Genomic DNA, 22,270 nt, shown 5'->3' with positions numbered 1-22,270 from the left:
TTACTGCCCATTCCTGATGGGCAGCTCAGTGGTTAGCACTGCTGTCTCACAGCGCCAAGGACCAGCCTTGGGCAACTGTCTATGTGGAGTTAGCGCATTCTCCCTGTGTCTGTGGGTTTCCTCCGGGTGCTCCGGTTTCCTCCCACAGTCAAAAGATGTGCAGGTTAGGATGGATTGGCCATGCCAAATTACCTATAGTGTTCAGGCATGTGCAGGCCAGGTGGGTTAGTCATGGGCAATGCAGGGTTTCAGGGATAGGGTATGAGAATGCGTCTGGGTGAACTGCCCTTCGGAGGATCAGTGTGGACCAGATAGGCCACATGGCCTGCTTCCACACTGTACAGATTCTATGATGTTATGATTGCACAGTAAGAGATTACTGAGAGTCTAGAGTCACGTGTAAATCAGGCAGGGTAAGGACAGCAGATTCTCTTCAGTAAAACAGGTATTTGTCTTGATTTTGGTAAAATGGTCATCACTAAGCTGGCCCTTCCTTAATTTCAGATTTTTTAAAAACTGAATTCAGATTTCTCCATCTGCCATGGTAAGATTTGAACCGACGTACCCTGAACACTGCGGGGTTCTGGATTACGACTGCACCACTGCCTCCCTAGCTGCAAATTCAGACCGTTGTAAGAGGCACTTGCGTTATCTTATGCATTACAGTTTGTACTGAGCACTGTGCATATGAACAATAGAATAAAAGCTGTTTATTTTCTCAACATCTGACAGTACAAACCTGTACATGGGATTTTCCTCTCATTCCTTTTATATAAATAAACCACTTGAGAGAAACTGGGGCCTGAGGAAACATTCTCTTGGAAAATAGTGCATTGGCTGCTATGTGTAGCATGTCTTGGACGATTGATTAACACAAACTTTGTAATTTATTTAATAAAGTCATACAGCACGGAAACAGATCCTTTGGTCCAACTCATTCACGCCAACCAAGTTTCCCAAACTAAACTAGTTCCACATGCCTGCATTTGGCCCATATCCGTCTAAACATTTCCGATTCATGTATCTGTCCAAAGCTCTCTTAAATGTTATTACTGTACCTGCATCTACCACTTCCTCTGGCAGGGTATTCCACATATGCACCACCTTCTGTGTGAAAGCATTGCCTCTGAGGTCCCTTTTAAATCTTTCTCCTCTCACTTTAAAAATATTCCCCTTAGTTTTGAATTCCTCCCACCCTTCGAGAAAAGACCCCCTCTATTGTAAAATATCACAGGTTCCCTACACTTTGAGACAAGAAATTCCTCCTCAACTCAGACTTAAATGAGCAATCCCATTTTCTGAGGTGATGTTCTCTGGTTTTAGACTCTCCCAATGGGGAAAACAACCTCTCCATGTCTCCCCTGTCAAGTCTCCCTACGAATCTTATATGCTTCAATAAGGTCATCACTCATTCTTCCAAACTCCAATGAGTACAGGCCCAATCTGTTGAATCTCTCCACATAAGACAGTGCTTCCTTACCTGGATTCAACCTAATGAACATTCTCTGTATTGCTTCCATTGCTCGTCTATCTTTCCTTAGATAAGGGGCCCAAAACTCTTCACAGTATCTTAGCTGTGGGTCTGTTAGTGCCTTACAATAATTTGAGCAAGGCTTCCCTATTTTATACACGGTCCCTTTTGAAGTAAAGACCAACATTCCATTTGCCTTCTGTTTACCCGCTGAACTTGGATGCTAGCTTTCTGAGATTTGTAGACAAGGACTCTCAAGTTGCTCTGTGCTATAGCTTCCTGTAGCCTTTCTCCACTTCAATAATATTCAGCTCCTTTAATCTTCCTGCCTCACATTTTCTCACATTATATTCCATTTGCCAAATATTACATAATGGTGTCTGTATCCCTCTGCAGACCATTTGTGTCATCCACACCATTTGCTTTCTCACCTATTTTTGTGTCATTCACAAACTTGCGACTGTACATTCACTTTCCTCATCCAAGTCATTAATGTATATTATAAATAATTGTGGCCCCAGCATTGATCCCTGTGATACTCACTCATTGGTTAGTGAAGGTTTGGATGACAGCTACTAGAAGCTGTAATCTGGAAATTAGATATTGGTCCATGTAGTTGAGGAGGTGATGACCTATTACTACTATTGCTAGGGAAAATGAGGTCTGCAGATGCTGGAGATCAGAGATGGAAATGTGTTGCTGGAGAAGCGCAGCAGGTCAGGCAGCATCTAGGGAACAGGAGAATCGACGTTTCGGGCATTAGCCCTTCTTCAGGAATGAGGAAAGTTTGTCCAGCAGGCTAAGATAAAAGATAGGGAGGAGGGACTTGGGGGAGGGGCGTCGGAAATGTGATAGGTGGAAAAAGGTCAAGGTGAGGGTGATAGGACAGATTGGGGTGGGGGCGGAGAGGTCGGGAAGAAGATTGCAGGTTAGGGAGGCGGTTCTGTTTGAGAATGTGGCTGAAGAGCTTCTGAGCAGAGGAGATGACCTGGGGGGTGCAGTGAGAGAGGGACTCACTGAAACCTTTGTAGAGAGAGAAAGAGAGCTTCTTCAAGGAAGGCATCCTTGTAAGAGGATTCTGCAATCTTCTTCCCGACCTCTCTGCCCCCACCCCAATCTGTCCTATCACCCTCACCTTGACCTTTTTCCACCTATCACATTTCCGACGCCCCTCCCCCAAGTCCCTCCTCCCTATCTTTTATCTTAGCCTGCTGGACAAACTTTCCTCATTCCTGAAGAAGGGCTAATGCCCGAAACGTCGATTCTCCTGTTCCCTAGATGCTGCCTGACCTACTACTATTGCTAGACTATTAATCCAGAAACTCAGGTAATGTTCTAGGGACCCCGGTTCAAATCCTGCCACGGCAGATGGAATTTGAATTCAATAAAAACAGAATCTGGAATAAAGAATCTACTGATGACTATGAATCTATTGTTGATCATCAGGAAAATCCATCTGGTTCATTAATGTCCTTCAGGGAAGGAAATCTACCATCCTTACCTGGTCTGGCCAACATGTGACACCAGTCCCATAGCAATGTGGTTGACTCTTAACTTCCCTCTGAAATAGCCTACTAACCATTCAGATCAAAGGCAGCTAGGGATAGACAATAAATACTGGCCAGCTAGCAACATCCCATGAGTAAATTCTAAAGAGAGGAACTCACTGATAGCAGGTTTCAATGCCTGCTGTTATTACAGAGAAGCAAGCAGATCACACTGAAGCTGCAGATCAAACTGGTAATCTATTCAGTGAAATATGATACTTATCCATGGGAGCCAAAAGGATGGTGTCAGTGCATTTTCGCATTTAATGGAACAGTAGTTCTGATCTCTTTGGGATGGTTGAAGCTAGCTCCATGATGATGCTTCACAGCAATGAAGATTGGAACCAGACCAATGCTCCACGGCAGATTCAGTGATCTCATGCTGAGGTTAAACCTCACACTATTTCAGAGTGCTGTTGGCTTATTCGTGGGTCCTAGAAATATCATCCTGTCACTGGGGACTTGGGTTCTTCCCATTTGACTTCAGATTATCCTATAAGCTAGTGTCCTAACAGAACGGATGGTTCTGACTGGATATGAAGTGGGTAGCTTCACTACTAACTCTAGTCAGCCTCTACCTGGATTCCCTGGGCTATGGAAATTAGTCAAGAAACAGGGACAGACTATTCAACCAGCAAGATTTCCCAGCTCCATTGATAGAATGTTAAACTCATGACTAATACCCACTTGCAAACTGATTATTGGAAAAAGCATGATCGTAACAAAATAGAGAGGAGTCTTTGGTTCCACGGTATTTGTCAGTTCTCTAAAACTATTCCCTGCTTTGTTCAGTCCCATTGCATGCATCATTTCTGACTATCCTTTCCTTTTCCTAATGAATATGCCTGTTTTCTGAATATCTGAGTCTCAATTTGCTCCTGAGTTGGTTGAATTGCATACATTATTACCCTGAATGGGGTGGGGGGCAAAGCAATCAAGATCCAAAATTCTGAATGTTTCTTTTAAAAGCAGGTGAACATGTGAAGCAACAATAGATTCTTTTCTCTCTCAGTTTTCATTGTTTTCTTTCCTCAGGATCTTTGGAATGATAGACAAACCCTGCCCTAAGCTCACCATGTTTTGGAATATTGAGACTATTTTACTAATTTAAAAGACTAAGATTCCCAGCTAATGTTCATTTCTGGAGACTGCAAAATCTGTCTCCGCTATGACAGGTGTAAGAAAAGGGATCAGTTTGTGGCATGCTGCAGTGCTAATGTCACTGATCGTGGGCAAGCCAGTTAAAAATGTATAAATGTAAGTCAGTGAGACACTGACAGCTCTGTTTCTGTTGCTTTCCCGAAAACCTCAGTTTTACCATCCAACATGCCATAAATTCATTCAGTCAGTGTGATCTTAGGACTTCGCTTTATTGACTTTAATGTCCCTATTAAAAGGGAAATGATAAAATAAGATTCCATAGTGTTTCATGTTGTGATCAATTGATTTTTTTAATACATTCTATGTATATAGTGTAGACCATTCTGAAAAGTTATGTGCAAAAAATCCCAACCTTGTTTGTGTTTCTTGTTTTACTTGGTGAAATATTTCCATATCTGTGAACAATTTGGAATGGTTAGTAGACTTATTGAAACATTATACATCTGCCGTGTGCTGACAGATATTAGCCATGACATATTCTTGTTTTAATAACAGCGAATGGCAGAACTGAACAAGTTCACCTTTGAAAACAAGGAGCAAGAGTCTGTATCTGATGACGAGACTGAAGTGACTAAAGACCTAACTGAAGACCAAGCAGAGACTGTGGATCTGACCGTGATTAAGATGACCAGTCCTGAACTGATTGTGAGACAAGTGCGGGTTGTGGATGCAGAAGGGAACCTCAAGGTTGTTTACCCAGCCAAAACTGACTTAAATGTGGATGCCCATAATGTAACTGTAATCCGATAGTTCCCCCACACAATTTCTGCCACAATTTTGCACTATTTACATTTGGGTTTCCATTTTTTTTTTAAATAGTTGTATAATTAATACATTTTCTCTTGAAGCTGCTGATTTTGACTGGAATACTTCCTGGTCTCTCTGTCTCCTTAACTAATTGGCTACTATTCATCCAGTGGCAACTGTACAACTACAGCGGATGTCACACCAGGCTGTAAACCATGTTCAGCATTGTTTTCACCCATCTCCTCTAGATTGTACATTTGTATTGACTGTTTAGTCTCAAAAAGAAGTCTGTTTATTTGCATGAACCAGAAGAGAGTGGAGGGAACACTCCTGACTATACAACATGGATCTTGAGAGGAGGGAGGGAGAGAGCAAAAATAAGCAATATTCCAATGTAGTAGAACTCAGTAACATAAACCCAGGAAGCTTCAGCAAACGGGGACACCTTAGTCATCCGTGGAACAAGCAAAGTATTTCAACAAAACACTGTTCCAGTTTCCTCTCCTGGTTTTGTAAATAAATGGCAACAGTATTCTGCCAACATTGTTAAAAATGCTCAATTAATGTTACTGCCGTTGTACAGCTTTCAAACATAATCTGATGTAGTTACTCATTCATTTTATCATTCTTAAGCTCCATCCTTTCAGTTCCTTGCTTCAGAAATTGATGCTGAGTAAAGTTGTACCTTTGGTCTGTTCCTGCAGCGTTTAACAATGCCAGCATTTCTGTTTGAAGGAGCTAGATTGGTGGTGATGTCATGGAATGAAAAGCTAAATGGCATGAATGTTAAAATAAATCCATTCTGGTTTTGCTGTGTGTATTAATAAGCCCATGCTGGAAATAAAACAGGCACCATTGTTAAATTCTGTGTCTAGATTCATTTAAGTATTCTGTGTCATTGTGAAGTCAGACTGACTTATGAATATTAATTTGTTCCACTGTCACATACCCATTATCCAGAATTACCTCTACCACCACAGAGTGACTCCTCATTATTAATCACAGAAATGTTACAACACAGAAAGAGACCTTTCAGCCCATTGTACCTGCGCCAGTTCTGTTACCTGCTGTCAATCTCCTGACTTTCCCCTGTATCCCTACCCACTATTTCTATTCAATAATTCTCCAATGCCCTCTTGAATGCTTCAATTCAATCTGCCTCCACCACATTTTCAGGCAGTGCCTTCTGTTCCCTAACTACGAAGTACAAGTCTTACTATCTGCGGACGGAGAATGTAAAATTGTTTTGGAAGGTATTATTTAAGTACACATATGGTCAGGTAAATTCAGGAGTAACTCTGATGCACCTGAGTCTCTGACAGTCCATTAATAAAGGTGTGAGATTAGATTACTTACAGTGTGGAAACAGGCCCTTCGGCCCAACAAATCCACACCGACCCTCCGAAGAGCAACCCACTCAAACCCATTCATCTAACACTTACTCCTTCACCTAACACTATGGACAATTTTGCATGGCCAATTCACCTACCGTGCACATTTTTGGACTGTGGGAGCACCCAGAGAAAACCCACGCACGGGGAGAATGTGCAAACTCCACACAGACAGTTGCCTGAGATGGGAATTGAACCCGAGTCTCTGGCGCTGTGAGGCAGCAGTGCTAACCACTGTGCCACCGTGCTGCCCATCCCAATCTGACCTAGTCCAATTTGCCAGCATTTGGCCCATATTTGTCTAAACCCTTCCTAATGATATGTGAGGGTTAATAAGTTGGGATGAAGGAGGAAATAGTTTTATATTACATTATAGTTGAGAATATTTAAAATCCAGTAATGTTATTGCAACAATTCCAATTATAGACAGTATATGAAATAAGGTAAATGAGCTGGTAGTGCAGATGGACATTATCAGGTATAATGTTGTCGGTATCACAGATGTGGCTGCAATGGGATCAGGTCTGGGAATTAAATACCTAAGGAGACACGTCCTATTGAGATGACAGGCCGAGGGGCCAAGGTTGCTTTATGAGTGAAAAATGAAATTAACTCGATAGCAAGAAGTAATATCGATTTGCAAGGTGTAGAATCTGTGTGCATAGAGTTGACCTGCGAAAGAGAAGACCCTGATGAGGGTTATGTCCAGGCCTCCTAGTACTGGTCAGGATGTGGGCAAGAAAATAAAATCAGGAGTTAGAGATGGCGTGTAATCGGGAGGTGGGGGGGATCTTCAATATGGAGGTGGACTAAGAAAATCTGGCTGGTAGTGGATCTCAAAAGGAATTTGTGGAATGTCTACAAAATGGTTTTTGGAGCAGCTTGTGGTAGAGCCCACATCGGAACAGGCAATTATGGTCATACAGCATGGAATCAGACCTTTCGGTGCAACTCATATGCACTGACCAGACATCCCAGTCTGACCTAGTCTCATTGCCGGCATTTGGCCCATATTCGTCTAAACCCTTCCTAATGATATCCCTATCCAAATGCCTTTTCAATGTTGTAATTTCACCAGCCTCCATCACTTCTTCTGGCAGCTCATTACACTACCCTCTGTGTGAAAACCTTACACCCCCAGATCTTTTTTAAAATCTTTCCTCTCTCACCTCAAGCCTATGCGCCCTAGTTTTGGATTCCCCCACCCTAGGGAAAAGACCTTGTCTATTCACCCTGACCATGCCCTTCATGATTTTATAAACCTCTATAAGGTCACCCCTCAGCCTCTGACATTCCAGGGAAAATAGTCCCATCTTATTCAGCCTCTCCCTATAACCCAAACCCTCCAACCCAGACAACGTTCTTGTAAGCCTTTTCTGCACCCTCTCAAGTTCAACAACTTCCTATAGAAGGGCAACCAGAATTGTACGCAGTACTCTGAAAATACCTCATCAATGTCCTGTCAAGCTGCCATATGTCATCCAAGGTCTATGTGTACTGAGGCAGACTTGATTAGGGAGCTTAAGAGGAAGGAACTTCTAGGAGGCAGTGACCATAGTCAGATAGAATTCACCCTGCAATTTGAGAGAAAACTAAATCAGATGTAACAGTATAACAGTTCAGTAAAGATAACCACCAAGACATGAGGGAGGAGCTGGCCAGAGTTGCTTGGAAGAGTAGCTTAGCAGGGAAAGAGGATGGAACTGCAAGGGGTTCTGGGGTAATTCGGGAGGTACAGCAGAAATTCAACCCAAGGAAGAAGGAACAGGAGAGGACGAGGCAACCATGGGTAACAACAGAAGTTAAGAACAACGTAAAAATAAAAGAAAAAGCCTTGGGAAGCCCTTAAAAACCACCAGAGAGTAAAAACGTAATAAAGAGGAAGTAGATGAAATATGAGAATAAGCTAACTGGAATATAAAAGATGTTTGCAAGAGTTTTTTAAAAGATATCTATAAGAGAAGAGAGAGGCAAGAGTGGACATTGGTCTGTTGGTAGATGAGGCTGGAGAAGTAGTAACAGGAATCAAAAATAGGGGAACTGATTAGCTACTTTGCATCAGTTTTCACAGTGGAAAACACCAGCAGCATATCAGAACTTCAAGACAGTCAGGGGGCAGAGGTGGGTGCAATGGCCATCACTAAAGAGAAGCTGCTAGGGAAAGTGAAAGGTCTGAAGATGGATAAATCATGTAGACCAGATGGACTGCATCACAGAGTTCTAAAAGAGATAGCTGAGGAGACTGTAGAGGCATTGGTGGTGATCTTTCAGGGATCACTGGTATCAAACAGGAATGCCAAAGGACCGGAAAGTAGCTAACATAATACCCCTGTTAATAAGAGAGGGAGGCAGAGACAGGAAATTATAGGTCGGATGGCCTGACCTCCATAAGATTTTAAAGTCTCATGAAGGATGAGATTGTGGAGTACTTGGAAGTGCATAGTACAATAAGGCTGAGTCAGCACAGCTTTGTCAAGTGGCAGTTATGCCTGTCAAATCTGTTAGAATTCTTTGAGGGGGTAACAAACAAGTTAGACAAAGGGCAGCCAGTGAACATGATTGATTTGGATTTCCAGAAAGCCTTTGGCAAGGTGCCACACAGGAAGCTTCTAAATAAGATAAGAGCCCATTGTGTTAGGGCAAGGTGCTGGCATGGATGGAGGATTGGCTAACTGGCAGAAAGCAGAGAATGGGGATAAAGGGGTCTTTATCAGGATGGCAGCCAGTGAGTAGTACTGGGTCTGTACTCAATGGAGTTTAGAAGGATGAGTGGGGGTCTAATTGAAACTTGAGAGACCTGGATAGAGTGAACATGAAGATGTTGTTTCCACTGGTAGGAGAGACTAGGACCTGAGGGCACAGCCTCAGAGTGAAGGGACAACTCTCTAGAACTGAGATGAGGTATTTCATCAGCGACAGGGTTGTGAATCTGTAGAGCTCGTTGCCACTGAAGGCTATAGAGGCCAAATCATTGAGTGTATTTAAGACAGAGATAGATACGTTTTTGATTGGTAAGGGGATCAAAGGTTATGGAGAGAAGACAGGAGAATATCAACCATGATCAAATGGCGGAGCAGACTCGATGGGCCAAATGGCCTAAAGACTTCTGCATCTTATGGTCTTATTTTTGTAAATCAGCTCTCTCATCACGTTTCTCCTGCAATGTTTGCTCTGCTTTTTGTGGAATTGTTAACTTTTTTACTGAGTTGTGATCCCATTCCTCCTGAGTAGGACCTCAACTTCAGTGTATCATTACCCTGGTTGACTGCATAGAACATCAAGGCCAAGCCTGAACCCAAACACACATTTGACCAAACAAAACCTATGGTGAACTGAGTTGAGGAATGGAAACCCAGAGTGCTCACTACTGACCTGTAGCCACGAGAGTATCTCTGTTCCACCAGCTAAGGACTAATCTCCTGATCAGCCGTTGGGCACAGCATCTTTCTGAACTTTATTACTCAGCTATTAACAAGATAAAATCAGGGACCATTAAATGGCTAGCTGTAAATGTAAACAGTGTTTATTGCTCCTGAAGGAAACCCTCCCAGACACAACAAGAATCTACCAATTCCAAACAGACGGTCACCCAAGGCTGGAATCAAACTGAGGTCCCTGGTGCTGTGAGGCAGCAGTGCTAACCACTGAGCCACCATGCCACCCATCTTATAATGTATTAAATCAGCTGGCCCAAACCTGCCAAAACAAGTTTCTAGGGACAGGTTGAGAACAAAATAGATGTATGTTTGCAAGATATTGCACTATAAAAACTTAAAAAGACTTTCCGGTGAAGATATCTCATTTGCATAATTTATGTACTGCTGCCCTTTACATCTGTTGCATGTATCAAAGTGCTTTATGCCCAATGAAGTGATTTTCGATTATTGTCATTTATTGTGACAGAAGCATGGCAGCCAATAGGTGCACTACATATACTGTAATTCATGAAGCAGTATGTCAGGTTGGTGAGTGTTACTGCCTGTGAGCTGGGACTTGTGCTGATGAAGGTGCCTGTAGTTCTCTAATGATGCCAAAGTTTATTTTAACTTCTGACTTTAATTCATTAATTACTTACCCATGCACTATTCCTACATCTAGTAGCAGAAGCTGATTATTTAAGACTCCAGCTTAAGATAAACTCTCAAGGTAAACTTGCAGGTTGAGTCAGTAGTTAGGAAGGCAAATGCAATGTTGGCTTTATTTTGAGAGGACTTGAATATAAAAGCAGGGATGTACTTCTGAGGCTCTATAAGGCCCTTGTCAGGCCACATTTGGAGTATTGTGCATAGTTTTTAATGGTTTCTGATTTTATCTCCCCACATCTGGGTGGATTTCCTCTGGGTGCTCTTGTTTCATCCCACAGTTCAAAGATGTGCAGGTTAGATGGATTGGCCGTGGGCAATGTGGGGTGATAGGAATAGGGTGAGAGGTGTGATGCTCTTCAGAGGTTTGGTGCAGATTTGATGCAGACACTGACTGACTGCATATACTCAGCTTCGGAGAAGTGAGGGAAGCAGGAGAGAGGGCACAGCCTGACTCAAGAGCTTCTTGTCCTCATTGGCCAAAGACATGGCTTCAGGAATGATCATGCTGAGTCACATCAGGACAGACAAGTCATGAAGTCTGCCTGACAACATCATTATTCCAAATGACTAGTGATGATATTGACCACAGCAATGTTAGTGACCACACCAATGAGAATGTCAAGGAATACAAGGTCGGTCACAGCTACAAACCTTAATAATGAGAGTGCACAATGCAGAAAGCAGACTGAACAGATTTGGGCAAACAGTGAATGAAGAGGTGGACACAACTATGAATCAGCAAATTTGAGGGGACTGGAGTTGGGGCTGTGCTTAGATCATGGAGGGACTACAGATTCCTGGAGCGAGATGGTGGGACACAATTTTCAAAGTGTGGAAGAACAAGGCTTGAGGAAATCGAATCTTTGGCAATGTCAGAGAGCATTGGACCAAAGATACCTTGCATTGAGAAAAGTTCAGGCACTTCTGAGATGTGGCATAAGAAAGAAATGAGACTGATGAAGCAGAACAGAAGTATCTGGAGACAACCAACTGGATTGTGTCACTCTGAGACAGAATCCATCAATGCCTCATTCATTGTGTTGGTGACAACATTTGAACAGCTTGAACATGAAGCCAACTGTAAAATGATTTTCTGGAGCATTGTACCATCATCCCTGGTAGATGGAAGGATGCCAATGCAAATTGCCAGAGCAATGTACTCAATTCATTTTGAGATAATTATCCAAGGGAGAATTAGTGCTCATTCCTCAATTATTCTGTGCAGCCTGTAATGACAGGGTATTTCAGATTATTTGGTGAACAGGGATCAGAGCTAATCTTGAAAAGCCTCCAAAATTAACTCTCTAATTTACTTCACATGCAAATATTAATTAGAATTTGCACAAAAGCCATATTGTTGAGGCTTCTGATTTATTTCAATGCGACATTTCATCAGCGATTTGAATAACCTGTAATAGGTGAGATTTTACACCTTCACGAGAGTGATCATTAACAGTTTAAACTCTAGTTGCTGGACATAGCTTTTCAGAAACACTTGCTGGTAACTCCTGGGATATGATAAATATTTTATTAATTACCCTAACTGTCACCACTACTTAACCCCTGCTGTTTCTGTGTTGAGATTACTATAGAGTGAAGCATCTCAAAAGATGTTTTTAAAACGTGCTTGCTCAGTATTCCTAGAGACTGCAATGCTTTAGAATGCAGAACTAATTCTGTTGCTGTGTTAATTGCAAAGCTACTAATAGTAACAGTAACATTTTCTGAAAGAAATTACCAATATTGAATGTGCAGGGGTTGCTCACCTTATTTTCTCTATTTATCTAGAATTATGGACTGATTCCAACAGAGAAGGAGGCCATTCATCCTATCGAGTCTGTGCTGGTTCTCTTCAGAATGGCTTAGTCAGTTCCACTCTCCAGTATTTCCCACTGTTCCAAGGTCCTTTTTTGTTTGTAGTGTTCACCCACAATCTTTCAGATAGTTGTGATTGGATTTGTCTCCATCACACCCTCAGGCAGCACATTCTACATCTGAATCACCTGCTCAGTGAAAAAAAGAGTTTTTACCTCATGTCACAATTGGTTCTTATGACAGTCACCTCAAACCACAGTGTCCTCTGGTGGGTGAGCCTCAGTTTCCCTCCACCTACTCTGGCTAGACCTCTCATGATTTTTGAAGACTTCCTTCCTTCATTCCTGAGTCTACAGAATCTTGGAAGGTCATCACCAATGCATCAACTATCTCTACAGCTCGATCCTTCAGCACTTTGGGATGTAGATGTACATCCTTCCAAGTGATGCTATTTCCTTTAACTCCTCGTTCTCCCAAATCACTTTCATTTCTAGGTTAAAACAATGACTGCAGATGCTGGAAACCAGATTCTGGATTAGAGTGGAGCTGGAAAAGCACAGCAGTACAGGCAGCATCCGAGGAGCAGGAAAATCGACGTTTCAGGCAAAAGCCCTGCCTCTATACTTGGATTTCTTGTCCTGGGCAATTTCTTGCATCTTTCTCAGTGAAAAAAAAATGACATAACCATTTAATTTCTCTGCTATTTCTCTATTCCCTATTATGAAATTCCCTTGTATTGTAATAGACCTATATTCCTTTTTACCAAACACTTCCATTTTATTTACCTTATGGAAAATCGTAGAGTTTGTTTTTATATTGTTGCTGGATTGTAGTCCTCTTGAATTCTCCCTTTCCATATCAGTTTCTTGGTCCTCTTTTGCTGCATTCTAAAAATCTTCGAATTCTCAGATTTGCTGCTATTTTTCTGGTAACTTTATCAGTCTTTTCTTTTAATCTTATACAACTTCCTTTGTTAGCCATGATTGATTGACCTTTTTAAGTTCTTGAAAGATTTATTGTTGCTGTAAATTTTGCAATAGTTCTTTAAAATCTGCCCATTGCCCATGTAGATTCATGCCTTTTCATGCCAATCCACCTCAGCCAACTTGTGTTCCAGACCTTCATAATTCCCATCAATCAAATTTAACACCCTCGCTTCACATTGAATTACATAACGTAAAATTCTATCATTTTATGATCCGTCATGCCAAAAGACTGTTTTTTACAACAAATTAGTTAATTTGACCTTTTTATTACATCAGACCTGAAAATGTGTTGCTGGAAAAGCGCAGCAAGTCAGGCAGCATCCAAGGAGCAGGAGAATTGACGTTTCGGGCATGAGCCTGAAACGTCAATGAAGGGCTCATGCCCGAAACATCGATTCTCCTGCTCCTTGGATGCTGCCTGACCTGCTGCGCTTTTCCAGCAACACATTTTCAGCTCTGATCTCTAGCATTTGTAGTCCTCACTTTCTCCTTTTTATTACATCATACAAGATCTATAATAGCATGTTCTGTAGCTGGCTCTCAACACGTTACTCTAGAAAACCATCCTAACACACTCCAGAAACTAGTCCTCCACAGCTCCAGAGCTCAATTATTTATCCAGTCTATGTGTTGATTTATGTCACCATGAAAACGGTGTTGTCCATGCAATGTGCTTCCTTCATCTACTGATTAATACCATGCCCTACATTATTTGGTGGTCTAAAGCATTTGCTAAGGTGCAATATCAAAGATTATTGAAGAAAATAAAAGGTCACGGTATTATGAGTATGGTATTAGCATGGATAGAAGATTGGGTGGCTGACAGAAAACAGAGTGTGTGCATAAGTGAGTCTTTGATTGACAGGATATGAAGACCCTACTGGGGTCTGTGCTGGGGCCTCAGCATTTTACAATTGACATCAATGAGTTAGGTGAGGGGAGTGAAGGGGTGGCTGCTAAATTCACGGATTGTATCAAGATAGGTGGGAGAGTATGTTGTGAAAGCATAAGGAAGCTGCAGTCAGATATAGACAGGTTGAGTCAGTGGGCAAAATCTGGCAGATGGAGTATATTGTGGGGCAATATGAGCTTGTTCATTTTGAAAGAAAGATTAATAAAGTGTTATTTAAATGGAGAAAGAATTCTGAGGAACAGAGGGATTTAGATGTTCTGGTGTATGAGTCACAAAAAGCACAAAGTCAGTTTGCAGGTACAACATATCATCGCAAAGGCTAATAAAGTCATAGAGATGTACAGCATGGAAACAGACTCTTCGGTCCAACCCGTCCATGCTGACCAGATATCCCAACCCGATCTGGTCCCACCTGCCAGCACCAAGCCCATATCCCTGCAAACCCTTCCTATTCATAAACCCATCCAAGTGTCTTTTAAATGCTGTAATTGTACCAGCCTCCACCACTTCCTCTGGCAGCTCATTCCATACACGTACCACCCTCTGCTTGAAAAAGTTGCCTTTTAAGTCCCTTTTATATCTTTCCCCTCTCACCCTAAATCTATGACCTCTAGTTCTGGACTCCCCCACCCCAGGGAAAAGACTTTGTCTATTTATCCGACCAATGCCTCTCATAATTTTGTAAACCTCTATATGGTCACCCCTCAGCTCCGATGCTCCAGGGAAAACATCCCCAGCCTGTTCAGCCTCTCCCTGTAGCTCAAATCCCCCAACCCTGGCAACATCCTTGTAAATCTTTTCTGAACCCTTTCATGTTTCACAACATTTTTCTGATAGGAAGGAGACCAGAATTGCACACAATATTCCAACCGAGGCCTAACCAATGCCCTGTACAGCCACAACATGACCTCCCAACTCCTGTAGTCAATACTCTGACCAATAAAGGAAAGCATACCAAACGCCTTCTTCACTATCCTATCTACCTGTGGCTCCACTTTCAAGGAGCTATGAACCTCCACTCCAAGGTCTCTTTGTTCAGCAACACTCCCCAGGACCTTACCATTAAGTGTATCAATCCTGCTAAGATTTGCTTTCCCAAAATGCAGCAACTCGCATTTATCTGAATTAAACTCCATCTGCCACTTCTCAGCCCATTGGCCCATCTGGTCAAGATCCTGTTGTAACCTGAGATAACCTTTTTTGCTGTACACTACACCTCCAATTTTGGTGTCAAGGGAGGTTACCAGGAAGAATACCTGAAATGAGTGGGTTGCTTTATGAGACTCCCTCCCCACAGGAGGAGTGAGGAATGATTTGATTGAATTGTATAGGAACTTGAATGGCCAGGAATCGAGGGATGTGAAAAGGATGTCTTTTTTCTTTGGGTGAGTCCAGAACTAGGGGCACTATTTTAAATTAAGGGTCACTCTCTCAGGACAGGGATGAGACTAATTTTTTTTGTCTCAGAGGGTTACGTGACTTTGGAATTCTGCCTCAGAAGGTAGTGGAAGTGGGTCATCGAATATTTTGAATGCAGTGGTGGATAGACTCTTGTTGGGCAGGGAATGAAAGGTTGACAGGAACATGGATTTGTATTTTGTATGTTTGAATGTTCCTGTGTTCTTCCCAATTGCTGCAGCAGCAGCTAGCTCACCTACAGGAATCAAGCTGCTCTCATCTCAATGGTTAACTACCCAGCAGGCTGTGCAATTAGCTGTTTGGCTCTCTTCCTTAATGTCTCCCTTGAAAAGGTTACAAATGAAACATATTTCAGTGTGTTCTATCAGGACATGACTGTCGTAAATAGAGGAAGTTGGGTTTGCAAAGAGCAGCACCCAACAGAGAAGCTCTTTGTGCTACAGAGTCCTAGATCACCAGTCATGTTTGACATTCACTGTTCTCAGAGGTGTGAAACTTTGCATCCTGACATGATTCACAACTCATTTGTAAAAATCTGTTAATGGTTTGGTGTTAAATAAGAATATCATGTTTTGTGATGCTGGCCTTTCTGACATTTGTATCCTGGGACTCTTTAACTAAATGGCAACTCATCAACCATTGGGTCAATTTTATATATTCTGTAATCACACCAAATTGGCCTTTAAAGACACTCTTGAAAGAAAGTTCCTTTACTCCAGAGAAATTGTAGGAGAAAGTGAGGACTGCAGATGCTGGAGATCAGAGCTGAAAATGTGTTGCTGGAAAAGCACAGCAGGTCAGGCAGCATCCAAGAAGCAGGAGAATCGACGTTTCGGGCATGAGCCCTTCCTGCCCGAAACGTCGATTCTCCTGCTCCTTGGATGCTGTCTGACCTGCTGTGCTTTTCCAGCAACATATTTTCAGCAGAAATTGTAGAAGTCTAGATCTGCCCAGGATTTCAGTTCACCCTGTCCCAGGTCTGTAGGATGTTCATGTATACAGTTGGGTGTTGGAGGTCATTGTGAAGCCATTCTGTGACAGACCAGCAGGGTAGAAAATTCCTTCTTCCAAAGGAACGCCTGCTGGTTTCATCCAGTTACAAGGGGGTGGTAAGTGGGAAAGAGATGGAGAACGGGGATGTAGCGGGTTAATGTTTTGATTGTGGTCCATGGATTGATAGGATCACAGCTTTGAAGTGATCATTGGGCAGTTGGTATTTGAGAAATGGTGATGAGAAAATTCCAAAATGTGGAGTATGTGTTTAAATTACCTTCTGAATTGTAAAGGAAGGAGAACAGATTATGAATACTCTGATGATCATTTGTAAAATCCCCCCATTACACTTTAGTTGCTTTTTAAAACTGATTTGAGTTATATTTTTCCCTAAAGTTGTTGGGCTACAATCAGGACTTGGGCTGAGGTAAAAATGTCCTTTGATTTCTTGTTGCATGAACACATTTCTTCCTGCTGCAAAATATATTTTCCGAGCTGTAGCTTTGTGCTTGCATTTCTGTGCATGTAATAGTTTGTTTGTTTGAGTACAGGGGTAGCAAGTCTTGTATCATTATCTAGAACCATGGTTTGTGCTGTGTGCAGGTTTGGTCCCTTTGCTTTAAGGATATTATTGCTGTAAAGGGAACAAAGATTCACCAGCCTTGTTCCAGGGATAATGGGACTGGACTATGGTGAGGGTTTGAACAAACTGGACTCTATCCTCCAGAGCTTTGAAGAATGGGAGGTGGTCTCATTTGAATTTTGTGAAATTCACAAAGAAATACACAGGGTAGATGCAGCTAAGATATTTTCCCCAGGCTGGGGGGATCTAGAACCATGGGACACAATTCCAAAATAAGGGGAAAGCCACTTGGATCTTAGATGTGGGAAATTGTTTTTGCCAAGAGGGTTATGAATCTTTGGAATTGTCAAACCCAGAGGGCTGTGGAAGCTTCAGCTTTTGAGTTTATTTAAAGGAGAAATCTAAATACTAATGACATGAAGGGAATGGGGATAGTGTGAAAAAAGGACATTGAAGATGATTGGCCATGTTCACATTGAATGGTGAAGCAGGTTCAATGGGCTGAATGGCCTGTTCCTGTGTTTCTTTCTTCTTATGTTCAAATCATTAATCTAACATCCCATGGTACTTTCCCACAGGAAATTCTACAGCTGTAAAAGAAGAAGGATTAAGTGGGAATTTTTCCCTCTGCCACTCACAGCTGACAGGTGGAACATAACAGTTCCTGGGACTTTGTCAGTAAGCTGGAATTTATAACATCAGATCCCCAGAAAAAGACAATTCCAGGTTCAGAAACAGAGATGGAAATGAGGAGCTCTGCATGGGGGAGAAATATAGATATCAGTGGTCACTGTAACAGCAATTCACGCAAAGCAAATTTGACAACAACCAGATAATGTCCTTCTCTTGCAATTTTAGTTGAACAATAAATGTTGGACACAACACCAAGCTGCTCCCTCTCTGTTCTTCTTCATCATCCCTCTTAGAGAAGAGGCAGGATCTTAGAAAGATGACCCCTCCAGTAGTGCAGCACTCATTCAGTACTGTACTGACGTTCAGTCTACACTATGTCGTCCATTCCTTGAATGGGACTTCAACTCCCCCAAACCATATCCCCCCACCCCCCCCCCCCCCGCTAAGTTTTTGACTCAGACACTGAGCCACGTCTGCCACAGTAACAACAATTCACGAGAGACAGGGCTCTTCCTGATAAGTGACAGCTCTGATGTTCTGATATTCTAGATTGCTCAAGTTATCTGACACCTACCAACTAGAAGGCATTACAGCATGCAAAGATGAACCTTTTAAATCCAAAGAAAGGAGAATGAAATTAAACAGACTTTCATATGATCTCAATATCAGATTACTTTTTCTATAACTGGAATCCTGTGAGGCTAGTATAGATTAATTTCCTCATAATAAAAGTACTACTTACAGCACAATGAGTTTAATGTTGATAATTGAGGTAATTGCAGCTAAACACTCTGGCAATGAGCCTAGAACATTTTGTATTCACTTGTTCCTCTTAGTACAATCTGCCTTTGTGTCTTACAGCTAAAAAAAATTTACAAATGTTTAGGTGAAGCATCAGGCAAAAGAAGGATTTCAATAAGTAAAATGATCTAACTCTTTTCAAAATTTATTTTTGATAAGCCTCTTTGTTTTCCAGAAGTAAATAACTTGTCTGAACCTTTACATAGAAGCTCCCCAAATTGGGGAGGGCAGGCCCCAACTTGCATGGTGAGCAGAACTGTTGGTGTTATATACTCTAAAGCCAAAATGATCACAGTGGAGCGCTGCCCGAGTTATAACAACTGTAATTCTGCTCCCACAGTCCCCTGCTCCCACATAGGTGGATATACCAACATAGCAACAAGGAACAAGAGGAGGCCATTTGGCCCTTCGAGCTCACTCTGCCATTCCATAACATCATGGCTGATCTGATGTTATCTTCAACTCCACATTCCTAGATATCTTCCGATAATCTTTCAGCCTCTTGATCATCCCCTCTGCCTTAAAAATATTTAAAGATTCTACCTTTTGAGGAAGGGAATTCCAAAGACTCGAACCCTCTAAAATATTTCCTCATCTCTGTCTTAAATGGGCGCCCCCTTATTTTTAACCAGTGACCACCTAATTCTACATTATCTGCCAAAAGGAAACATCCTTTCAACATCCATTCAGTCAGGTTCTCTCGATTTTAAATGTTTTAATTGAATCATGATGTGGGGTTATAGTGGGAAATAATACGTGAAGTATTGTTTTAAACAGTGTTCCTTTATATTCCACAATTTGACAAAACGCAAATGTTTTTAACTCTGCTCTTACATCTGAAAAGTAGTCTAAATGACATAATTGTGAAGGGGCTACAAGGACAGAGATCTGTGTTTTTATGTAGACAAATCATAGAAAGAGCAGGACAGATTGAGAAAGCTGTTAAGTAGGTGTATGGGGTCCTAGGCTTTGGTTAAATGGGAATAGAGTACAAAAGAAGAAAGTCATAAAGAAATGAAAACAACAAATGCTAGAGATCATAGCAGGTCAGGCAGCACCCATGGAGAGAGAGAGAGAGCAAGCTGACATTTCAAGTATAGGTAACCCTTCATCAGAGCTGAAATGGTGTGGGGGTGGGGGGCAGTATTTATGCTGTAGTTCAGGGGAGGGTGGTGGCTGGGGTAGTGGGTTTCGGGGGGCGTTGGTGGAGAAAAGATGTTAGTAATTTACATTAAGTAATTGGAATGTGAGAATGGAAGAACTATAGTGTGCCTCCTGCCAGACTTGAAAGGGCAGGATGTGGGATGGGGGAAGGGAGGACATGATAACAAACTAAAAGGGAGGTGGTTCACAATTTAAAGGTGTTGAACTCAGTAAGTCCAGAAAGCTATAAAATGCCTAGTCTGAAAATGAGATGTTGTTCCTTCAGTTTGCACTATATTATGTTTAATCAAAGTCATAATGAAACTTTATTAGATTACTTACAGTGTGGAAACAGGCCCTTCGGCCCAACAAGTCCACACCGCCCCGCTGAAGCGCAACCCACCCATACCCCTACATTTACCCCTTACCAAACAATTTAGCATGGCCAATTCACCTGACCAGCACATCTTTGGACTGTGGGAGGAAACTGGAGCACCCGGAGGAAACCCATGCAGACACAGGGAGAACGTGAAAATCCACACAGTTAGTCGCCTGAGGCGGGAATTGAACCCGGGTCTCTAGCGCTGTGAGGCAGCAGTGCTAACCACTGTGCCACTGTGCCGCCCACATGAAGCATGCACTAGAATGTAGTGTTCAATTTTCAGCAGCACTCTTTGGAAAAAGTGTCAAGGACTCAAGGATTTACAGTGGGATGCAGAGGATATTTCCTGGATTCTCACTGGGGAGAAGGAACTTCACTTATTCAGAGAGACTGGAGAAGCTGAGGTCATTCTCCTTAGAGCAAAGCAACTCAAGAAGAGATTTGATCGAAGCATTCAAAGTCCTGAAGGATTTTGATCAAGTAAATAAAGCCAAACTGGTTGCAGTGGTAGAAAAGTTGGAAACCAGATTGACGAAAGAGCCAGCAGCAACATGAAGAAACATGTCCTATGCAGGAAGTTGTTGTGATGTGGAACATATTGCCTGAAAGGTCAATGGAAACACATCGAATAAGAACTGTCAATGGCAAAATACTTCAAAGGATTCCAGAACTATGGGGAAAAGAGCAGGGGGGTGAGACTAATTGGATGGCCCCAGCAAAGAACTGGTTTGGACTCAGTTGTGAAGGACCAGATGATCTCCTTCATTATTTATTCTTTGCTTCATTATTCTTTGATTCAATTAATCTTCTTCATTTTTCTTCTTGAGCTCCTGATTGGTATCCAATGTTTGTCCTCCCAATATTAAATACCTTTGTTTCAGTGCAGGGTGTGTCAGGGAAATGCAAGGTGCTGACTCATTAACCATTGATTATTTCCATTCCCATTCTTTGAGAAGGTCACTCAGCCAGGGGTGTGAACCTGGAGGGCTGACTGCCAGTAATAAAAGCAGAGGCTTCCTAATTAACTGCACTGAGGCACAAAGCCTAATTTATTCAATCTTTATATGCAATTGTTCTCAACTCAACAAAAAAATGGAAAATTCCATAATGAATTATTGTATTATGTACAAGATTAATGCAATCTACATCTCTATTGCTGGGTGAATATTAATGGCTTCTTAAATCTATAATTTCATGGTGTTTTTGACAATAAACATTGAAAACCTTGAAAATAATTTACCGTCTTGGATTGAAGACAATTCTTACCTACACTTTGTTACAAAAGCACAATTGCAGAGGCAGGAAATCTGAAGTCAAAACAGAAAATGCCAAAAGTACTCAGCTGGTCAAACAGCATCTATGGAGACAGAAACAGAGTTTATGAAAGATCTGAAACATAACAGACCAGGCAACTATGGCCTAAGAACTAAAATTGACAGTTAACTGTCCATGCTGTATCTCCATATCAGCAATCACCTGACCAATCATCATCCTTTTCTCATGCTGGACAAATTGACATCCTTTTTAAAGTCTGTTTCTTATTCCTCGTCCTGATCAGTGCAAGACAAACAGCTTCAACTTCTGATTTTTTTTTTTAGCAATGTTTGCATTCTGAATAACCAAGCAATTATTTAAACTTACTTTCTTATAAAACAACATCCATTCTTGCTTAGTTTTGTACATACGCTAAACACTAACCATGAAACTCATTTGTTGTTTTAAATTTCTAGCTCCCTTTTATGTAACTATTTAGAACTGATCCAATCACACACACACCCCTGCCCCCTCTCCCCCATGCCTCCCCACCCCATCATGGGAACTTAGAGTCATAGACTCACACCACACATAGACAGACCCTTCAGCCCAACCAGTCCACACCAACCGTGTTTGCAAACTAAACTAATCCCACCTGCCTGCATTTGATCCATATCCGTGCAAAACTTACCTACTCATGTCCTAATCCAAATGTCTTTTCAACGTTGCAACTGTACCTGCATCCAAAACTTTCTTTAGCAGTTCATTCTACACTCTGTAAAAACGTTGCCCATCTTGTCCTTTTTAATCCTTCTCCTCGCACCTTAAAAATATGCCCCCTAGTTCTGAACTCCCCTACCTTAGGGAAAAGACCCTTGTCATTCATTTTATCTATGCACCTCATAATTTTATAAACCTCAATAAGGTTACCCCTCAAGCTCCTATG

At 41.8% G+C, this 22,270-nt stretch overlaps 1 protein-coding gene across 3 annotated transcripts in view; it reads left to right on the top strand.

The window, feature by feature from the left end:
- lrrc47 (leucine rich repeat containing 47) overlaps positions 1–12,693 on the top strand; it is a 38,787-nt gene extending 26,094 nt beyond the window's left edge. The window contains exons 6-7 of one of the 3 annotated variants that reach the window (XR_006309315.1): positions 505–632; positions 4,675–4,713. Coding sequence is in view for 2 of the 3 variants with exons in the window: in XM_043676318.1 (XP_043532253.1) it covers positions 4,675–4,929 (255 nt within the window). In the remaining variant the exon portion in view is untranslated. Of the gene's footprint in view, positions 1–504; positions 633–4,674; positions 5,790–12,190 lie in introns of those variants that run through there. The other 2 variants (XM_043676319.1, XM_043676318.1) reach the window with 2 other exon arrangements.
- Positions 12,694–22,270: the final 9,577 nt, after the last annotated feature.

This window comes from Chiloscyllium plagiosum, chromosome 34 (genome assembly GCF_004010195.1).
Source record: "Chiloscyllium plagiosum isolate BGI_BamShark_2017 chromosome 34, ASM401019v2, whole genome shotgun sequence".
NCBI lineage: Eukaryota > Metazoa > Chordata > Chondrichthyes > Orectolobiformes > Hemiscylliidae > Chiloscyllium > Chiloscyllium plagiosum.
This window is presented reverse-complemented; position numbering and strand designations above follow the sequence as displayed.